Raw genomic sequence first — 9,017 nt, 5'->3', positions numbered from 1 at the left:
TATAAGAATATATCATTTATTTGATGCAAACACTGCTTCTGTAAACTGAACACATTTTGAACATCGGGTGTATCCGTCATGCTTAAAGATGCATTCAGACTGACCAGCTCAGGAGAGCAACACTCTGCCACGCACTCATGCACACACACACACGCACACACACGACGGGTCAGTCTTTAAATGGCATCACATTTCAGAGGGGAGACGACATCAGACAGCAGAAGTAGAAACTGCAATTAGCTGACGTCGTTTAGGTAGTAAAAGAAAAGCAGTGAAGAAGAAGAGACCAGGCTTCAACTGATAAAAAAGCAAAGACAAGTTCAGTTTGTACAAGATGAAAAGTAATAAGCATCTGTTCAGACCTTTGAAACAAAAACCTTAGAAAATTAATCTAGTTCATTATTGTCTCAAAAAAGGTGCAATGTGTAAGAATTGGCCAACTTCTAAAGGTCACTGCAAACAAATCAGGGCAACAAATCAACAGAACCACAAACTGCTATTTTATTTGATCTAGCTATCTACGGTATGGCTGTAGCAACTAGCCACCGTTAGCTAGTTAGCCGTGCAGCTAGTGGACCTTAGCTGACTTGAGTATCCACAGGAGTGCAGTTCTATTTTTTCTGTGTAATCTGGAATATTTGTGTAAACATATTTCCTATCATTTCGGAGTGTATTTGTTCATTTATTGAACTAAAAAAAGTGGCTAGCACGCCAGGTCCAGAAGACATCGCTGAAAAACCATACATCAACGAATCTGACAAACTTATTTCTTCACACTCTGTTGATCATTTTAGTTGATTTGTTGATAAGTTTAAACTAAAATTCTGGCCATATCTTACATATTGCAACTCTAAATTGAATGCACCAAAAATTTCAGAAATTAGCGAGCAGAGGTTAATTTTAGTAAATCAATCCACAAAAATTAAACCCATGACAGGGCAAGTAATCCTAAACACTCATTCTTTTATGCTTCACACACACTTCTTTGTAGTTGTTCAGTTTCTGTAACTATAAACCTTATTAACACTTTGGCCTTTGTTTTGTAATCAAATGTCCACATGAAGCTCGTACAACCTCTACAATAGTTGGCTACACAGGTTAAGTCGAGCCACAGTCCATACTGTTCTCTCTTTCATCATACAATAACAGTCTGAATCTCCACCTCCTCTGGGGAGGTGATGACATACTCCTCTTGTTGCTGCAACACCTGTATTCCCTCCTCCACTGCCTCCTCTGTGGTAATAGTAACAGTCCCTTCGGGCGTCTCCACGGTCCCCGCAGTGGCCAGCAGCGTGCCGTCGCTGATGGCGGAGGCCAGCGTCATGGCCACCTGCTCCGTCAGGCTCTCGGGCGTCGCGATGGTGATGGTGTCGCCACAGTCCGAGATGGACGCGCCCTCTTCGTTCACGGCTACGTTGCGCACAATGATCTGGCGGCTGCCGCTTCCGCCGGCGCCGTGCGACTGGCTGACGATTCGCTGCACGACTTTCATGATGTGGTTTCCCATCTGCCAAGAGAGAGGTTTGATTTAAAAAGGTGGAGGTGGGATTAGAAGATTATGTAAATCCAATTGACAACTCTTATTAGATGCTTTGGTGAATCATTATCAACCCCGAGATTCTCACACTCGGCAACTGCTTCAGAATATACAGATGGTCTCAGGTGTGTACTGACCTCGTTTTGGCTGTCTTGAATGAGTGTAACCTGTTCTTCCTGCACATCCTCCTCCATTTGAGTCTAGAGGATATGTGAGAAGCAGCACATTAAAAACAGTATTCAATTATCTTTCAATAAAGGAGAGAATGAGCATTTGTCTATGATATGTGCCGAAGACATCTTTCATGTTTAGTTTTACTGTGCTCAAGACGTGTTATGTCTCCAACACAAATCATTAGTCCTTCAAAATAGATGACCATCAGGGTGCCCATAAATTCTAGTCTCATCCTCAGTCAATTAGTCGTCAATAGCACACAGTATGATGTGAGGCTTTGGATTTAGTAATTGGTTGAGCCACATAACGATCGATAGCTCCAACACTATTGTTTCCTGCAGCCATGGATCAGACCTACACACTGATCAGATGTATTTTTGGACCATTTATCTTTGCAGGGAGAGATGTTTTTCTTGAAGAGCTTTGTTCATATCTCCTGTTCAGTGTTTTTTTTTTTGTATCTGAAACAAAACAAATGCAAGAGCAAGAAATTCATGCAAATTCAGTTACTACTCTAATGTCTTACACTAGCTTCCAGAGACTTTTCTCATCTAAACAGGGGCTCAGAAGTGGATTTGTGTTTTGTAGGACCACAATAGCTTAAATGATTCTCCAGTAAAAGAAAGAACTGTTGTGACACTGATGATTTACCCATAGAGGGTCCTCAAAATTAAAACTGTCTGTGAACATTTACCTCTTAACATCGCTTCCACAAGGCTCACCTTGATGATGTACTCCTGTGTGTCTGCCACCACTGAGGAGAACTCCACCAGGACAGCGTGAGGATCCTCTGAGATGATGGCTGCTGTGGCAAGGCTGTCCGCCGATGCCTGTTCCTCTGTAACTGCGCCCTGTTGCTCACCAGAATCGTCCTTGTGGCAGCCTCCTGGTGCAGATCACAGGTTGAGCCATTAGTTCTGTGTGCAAACACTTGTTTTCTCTAAAGTTTTGTTGTCCACTGATCGCACTTAAGACTGACCTTTAGCGCGCATGTGCCGATTGAGAGTCCCATGCTCAGCAAACCCTCGCTTGCACTTTGGGCACTTGAAGGGCTTCTCTCCGGTGTGATGGCGGATATGTCGCACCAGAGAACCTTTCTCCCTGAACCCCCTCAAGCAGAACTCGCATACATAGGGCTTCTCATCACCGTGTGTCCGCTGATGCACCTGCAAGGCATTCTAAGCACGACAAAGAGGTAAGTTAGAGACTGCACAGAATGCCTTTTTATGACCCAGTTTAAATCAGCACGGGGATTAATATCTAGAAAATCACCTTGGTCTTGTACCCCTTGTTGCACCTCGCACAGTGGTAGGGTCTTTCATCCGAGTGGGCCCTCATGTGCTCACGTACATGCCCGATGGTTTTGTACAGCTTGCCACACTCACCGCACTTGTACCTCCTCTCACTGACATGGACCTCCATGTGTTTCTTCAGCAGGTAACCAGTCAGAAACTCTTTATGGCACAGTGTGCACTTAAAGGGCTTGTAACCTGCATCAACAAACAAAAGTTTGCTAACATTCAAATATATTTCCTAAAAGGGGCAAATGTTGGATTGATTTCATGTCTTGACAACCGTTGATTGAAATGATCTTAAGGTGGCAGCATACAATGATGTTGTGAATCATAATCAGTTGTTACAGACTCACCCAAATGGCCCTTGACGTGAAAGCGGAAATAATTCAGTCCCTTGAAGGAGCGATTACAGTGTGGACACGTGTGCAGTTTTGAGGTTGTCTGATTGTCTCCATCACCTTCTTCCTGCAAGAGAAACAAAAGCAGAAATGAAACACTAGAAAATAATAACTGCAAAACCAAACCTACATCCAGTTTTGCTGAGATCAGGTGATCAGGTCAGCGTTTCCTCAGTCAGTTCTCATGAGTGACTGATAGCTTTCTGTTTCTTGCCCTTTGAAAGCAAATCGAAATGTGAATAAAGCATTCCTCCCGGATGCTGAATGAAACCAGCAGCAGAGGATAGAAATGTTTGCAGAGGCACTGTGTGCTCTGTTCTCTGCAGCTCACTGCAAAGACTGTCAGGAGTTACTAGGAAAAACAAATGAAAGTTTTTGTTGTGATGGATTCAATAAAAAATGAAAAGATTTAGTTTTTCTATTATTGGGGACAAAGGACGGTAAAAAAGACTTATCATTGGAGTCAGATACTAGATCTCTTACTTGTAGAGTTAAAGCCAAAAAAGGACAAACTGATGTAGAAAATAACAATCAATATGAAATATAATAAATTAGAAGTGCAAGACATGTCTTCAAACACAGTGCAACATATTAACAGTTTCCTCCTTACCTCTGCCTCCATCTCCACCTCCACAAACTCTTCTTTAACATGGATCTCAGTTACACCCTCATCGGCATCAGGTGAGTCAGAATCCACTTTATGTATCTCCTCGGTCACCTGCGAAGTCTCCTCAACCACAGCTTCTTCCGTCCCCAGGGCGATGCCAGAGTTGATGATGGCTTGGCAGATGAGGCTGTCACCTGCTGCTGCAGCAGCAGCCAAGGCCTCCGCCTGAGACTGCTCTACCACCACCTGGCCAGAGGCAGAGCAACAAGTCAAGATAACAGTTCATGAAAGAGTTTTAAATCTTTGTCTCACCTTTTTCTTTATCATCGCAAAAATTGTACTAAAAAGCACCGTCAAAGAGTGTGTTTTGTTGGCCAAATGTGCACCCTCCCACCACTCACCTGTTGCTCCTGCGTTGTTCCATCCACCTCCATGGTAAAGTGGACCTGATGGAGGACCTCTTGGGAACCAGCTTCAACCACACTGACGACAGCAGTCTGAGCCTCGACCATCTCCTCCTCCTCCTGCTGCTCCTCTTCTTCCTCCTCTGGCTGTTGCTCAACAACCACAACCTCTTGATGTCCTGCTACTGCAGCGCGGTCATCTTCAACTCCTTGACAATTCATACAGACCTGTCAGTTCCTCAACAAACTCTCACTTCCTGAGCTATTCTAAATCTACTTTCAGATCCAGTGCTACTTAGTCAATGTTTCAAAATTCTTAAGTATTCAATCAATAACTGTTTTGCTTTGAATAGACTGTACACTCTTCAACATTAACACACTTGACTCATGCGGTATAAATCTGACCTTTTTGTATTCCATCTTTGCTGACCAAGATCTCCTTGTACTGAACAAAGCGGATCTTTTCTGTGCAGGGTGTGAGGGCCTTGAGGTGTCTGGTGAGGGCACCCGACTCTCTGAAGGACTGGCCACATAGGTTACAGCGATATGGCCGCTCATCTGCAAGAGAACAGGAAGACAACAGCCTGACTATCGGATAAAACTTAAGAAAGGATGTCAATTTGAGACAAAAACAGTCCTACTTTACTGTCTGTACCAGTGTGACGACGATTATGGCGAATCAGGGAGCCTTTTGTGCGAAAGGAGGTCCCACAGAGGTCACATGAGAAGTTCTTCTGGTCACTGTGAGTTTTCATGTGAGTCCTTAAGATGTTGGTCTGTTGGGCAAAAAAAAAAGAAAAAAACATGTTAAAAAAGACAAAACTCTGCACATTATTTGGATAAACACTCAATCATCTCAGGTACCCTTAGAGGAAAATACAAAATTCATTTCTCGATACAAGAGGCACACACAAATGAAACGTGACACTCACTGTTTTAAATGTCTTGTCACAAAGTTGGCAAATGTAGCGTCCATCCTGGCTGACTTCGTAAACATGCCTGTCACTGACAGCACTCTGAGCTATGGATCGCTCAGCAGTCCCATCTGACTGATTGGTGGCTTTGAGTGAAACGATTTTCTTCCTGCGACCTCGACCCAACGGAGCACTGCTTTGGTCTGTGTGAAAAAAAACAACAACATTACAATTCAAGCCCCCTGTAGATTTAAGATACAATTCACAGCTTAAAACTATGTTAATCAGCATAGTTTTCAACCTGTTAAGTGTTTAGGTTTTATCCTTTATCAAGATGAGATGTGTGGATTTTAGTCCCTTCTGTGATATACATGACAGTAATCTGAAATGTTTGGGGTTAGGATTGATGGGTTCAATCCCTAACCCTAACCCTAATTACCATTTTCCCTATTTTATAAGCCAAACATAACAGAAATTAGGGAAAAGGATAGCAAGTTAACTAACGATAAGAAGCTAGTTACATTCCTAGAGTTGACCCACCATTCGAGTTCTTCTCGAGCTCGTCTGAGGCTGCTCCTGCAGCTGTTTTCACCTCTGAAGAACTCTCATTGGCTGCAGTAACCTGTCAAAACAGTAGAAATCACCATTCAGTTTTTCTGCCTCTGGTGTTTATTGTAGTTACTGAATATAAACCCACGCATCATCCCAGTTCGTACCTCCTGACCGGCGTCCTCGCCGCTCGCCTCCCGTGCCTCCGCGCGTCTGCAGCTCTGTTGCAACTTGTGCTGGATGAAAGCCTCCAGCGTGGAGAACTCGGTCTGACAGCGTCCACACTTGTGCACATCTTCATCTGAACAACACATATCGGCGTGAGACAACTTCATGAGGCCACAGCGCTGCTCGGGTACCACCTAGTTTGTGTCAACTTCTGTAAAAACCGCTGACGGGGGCTGCACTTCTAATCTGAGCAAAGCTGCGACAGGGAGGCAAACTAGCTAATGTTGTTGCTAACGGCAGCTAGCTGCTAGCAACGTTTCACGATGGAAGTTAGCTAGGCCCAAACACAATGTTAGATAAATGTTTCATGATGGTTTCAGCTCGGCGGAGGACTTACCTTCGTCTCCTAACGTGGTCTGAATGGTGATTGTCTCGTTGCCGTTCTTCGTTTGCTCCCTCTCTGTTTCTGCCGTATGATTATTTTCTACATTCATGTCGTTTGAATTCTCCGTCTCTGTCGCAACGCTGCTACAAGGAGAGCAAACATGGCGGATTTACGACCCCGTAGTCATAACAACAAAAGGGCGCGTGCGTATGTGTTTTCATTGATGAGTAGGGGAAATATATATATATATATATATATATAATTTTAAAAAATCATTTCTGGGGTATTTTATTAACGGAGTCCAAAAAAAATGCCATGTTCAAAATTATTCATACCCTAGTCCATCGTCTTTATTTAATAGTCAATGGCATAGCCTTTATTCTTTATGACTGCTTCCAGACGATTCTTGTACGTGTCCACAAGCTTCTTGCACGTCTCCTGTGGGATGTTGGCCCACTCTTCCTTGGCGAATGCCTCAAGCTGGGTCAGGTTGGTTGGTTTCCTCGCCATCACTCTGGTCTTCAAGTGATGCCACAAATTCTCAATTGGATTGAGGTCAGGACTTTGACTTGGCCATTCCAGGACACTGATGTCATTGTCCTTGAACCATTTCTTGACTACCTTGGCGGTGTGTTTAGGATCATTGTCTTGCTGGTACATCCAGTTTTGGCCAAGCTTGAGTTTTTCAGCAGATTCCTTGACATTTTCATCAGTATCCTGATATAATCCTCCTTTTTCATGATACCTTGGACCTTGACGAGATTGCCTGTGCCACTGGAAGAGAAACATCCCCACAGCATTATGCTTCCACCACCATACTTGACAGTGAGCACAGTGTTCTTTGGTCTATAGGCTTCTCCTTTCTTCCTCCAGACATACTGGGTATCCATATGGCCAAATAACTCCAGTTTTGTCTCATCAGACCACAGGATGGTTGACCAAAAGCTGGGATCTTGCTTCAGATGACCTCTACAAAAGGCCAGGCGAGCTACCAGATGTTTTTTCCTGAGCAGCGGCGTCTTCCGAGGTTTACGTCCATGGAGACCTCCTCTGTGCAAAACTCGCTCAATGGTGGACCGTGACACCTTTGTCCCTGTCTGCTCAAGGGTTTGAATTAGGGCCTTGGTTGTGGTCCGTGGGTTGGTGTTGACCTCTCGGCAGATTCTCCTGGCAAGTTTGGGGGACACCTTACACTTTCGGCCACGCCCACTGAGGTTTTTGACAGTGTTGAACCTCTTGTGCTTGTTGATGATGCTCTGGACGGTTGAGACAGGGACACCATACTGCTTGGAAATGGCCTTGTAACCCTTTCCTTCACTGTGGGCCTGCACAAGATGCTGACGCAGGTCCTCACTGAGCTCCTTCTTCTTTACCATGATGACCAGAGATTAACAATGACCTGAACACTTTCCCACTATTTATACTCTTCTGGAAAGATGCTATTTTTTTAACCTTGTTTAACATTTGGTCAACAAAAAAGGTATTCATTCCAATGAGACATCATGAAATAACTTTGGGACAAAGATGAACACATTTGGGACATTTTTGTTGAGATATTGCCAGGGGTATGAATAATTTTGAACATGGCATTTTTTGGTAATCCGACAATAAAATACCCATGAATTTAAGAGTTTCTTGAATTGTGTATTGTTGTCGTTCTTTCACTTGTTGGTCACATATAATTCATAAACAAACGTGACAAAAATGCATTAGTTTCATCGCAAAAATAAAAAAATCACAAAATTAACAAGGGTATGAATATTTGACGACTGTATATATATATATATATATATATATATATATATATATATATACACACATATATGCTGAATCCTGTGTAAAATATATTATTGAAATGTTGAAAAATCGGTCTAAAATATTTATATTTTTATCCATATTTGTTATTAGAAAGAATGTATTCACAGTTTGTTCGTGTTTATTTTGCTCTCACGGCCAAAACATAATAATTATTTATATCAATTTATTAATCAAACATTATCTGTATGTGCAGCAGTATGCAGTTGTTAAAATAATAGTGACAGAACAACTTCAGACTGATCAATCTATTTAATCCATGTAATCCATACCTAGATTATCCATGGAGAAGGTGGAGCAGTTTTGGGATATTCGAGGGCAACAGAGCATATGGAAGAATTCCAACAGTCTTTCTAACTCACATCACAACACGTGAAGGCCTATAAATAAATGGCTTTCAATGTGCACATTCTTCAAGCCATCAAAGCTCCTTCTAGTCTGACAATATATTGTTTTAGGGTCCATTTTTATGGTCATTTCTGCTAAATCAAGGGTCGTCATTATAATATGATTGGTGTGAGCTTCTCTGTTGTGTTCACAACACGAAAAAGGCCAAAAAGCAAACAAACAACCATAAAAAGATAAGTTGTTATCAGTAGAGCACAGACGTAGCAAACATTCGATGGCATGCAGTGACATATCTTGGGGAGAACAGGGGCCTATTATCCATTTTCCCCCTTAAAAACGCTCCCCAAATGATCATGTATTTTGTCTTGCAAGGTAACTCGCGCTGAAAAACAAGAGGCTGTACTATAGAACTGGTACAATTAC

General features: G+C 42.7%; 1 protein-coding gene across 1 annotated transcript; it reads right to left on the bottom strand.

The window, feature by feature from the left end:
* Nucleotides 1-6,620, bottom strand: e4f1 (E4F transcription factor 1). The gene is made up of 14 exons (XM_037088980.1): nucleotides 6,444-6,620; nucleotides 6,046-6,179; nucleotides 5,870-5,951; nucleotides 5,348-5,532; nucleotides 5,071-5,191; nucleotides 4,821-4,973; nucleotides 4,413-4,624; nucleotides 4,015-4,257; nucleotides 3,360-3,471; nucleotides 2,984-3,201; nucleotides 2,691-2,889; nucleotides 2,434-2,597; nucleotides 1,675-1,737; nucleotides 1-1,507 (listed from the first exon to the last, which is right to left on the bottom strand). Exons 1-14 carry the CDS (start codon nucleotides 6,538-6,540, stop codon nucleotides 1,136-1,138), a joined length of 2,355 nt encoding a protein of 784 aa, XP_036944875.1. The 5' UTR covers nucleotides 6,541-6,620; the 3' UTR covers nucleotides 1-1,135.
* Nucleotides 6,621-9,017: the final 2,397 nt, after the last annotated feature.

Source organism: Acanthopagrus latus, chromosome 23 (genome assembly GCF_904848185.1).
Source record: "Acanthopagrus latus isolate v.2019 chromosome 23, fAcaLat1.1, whole genome shotgun sequence".
Lineage (NCBI taxonomy): Eukaryota > Metazoa > Chordata > Actinopteri > Spariformes > Sparidae > Acanthopagrus > Acanthopagrus latus.
This window is presented reverse-complemented; position numbering and strand designations above follow the sequence as displayed.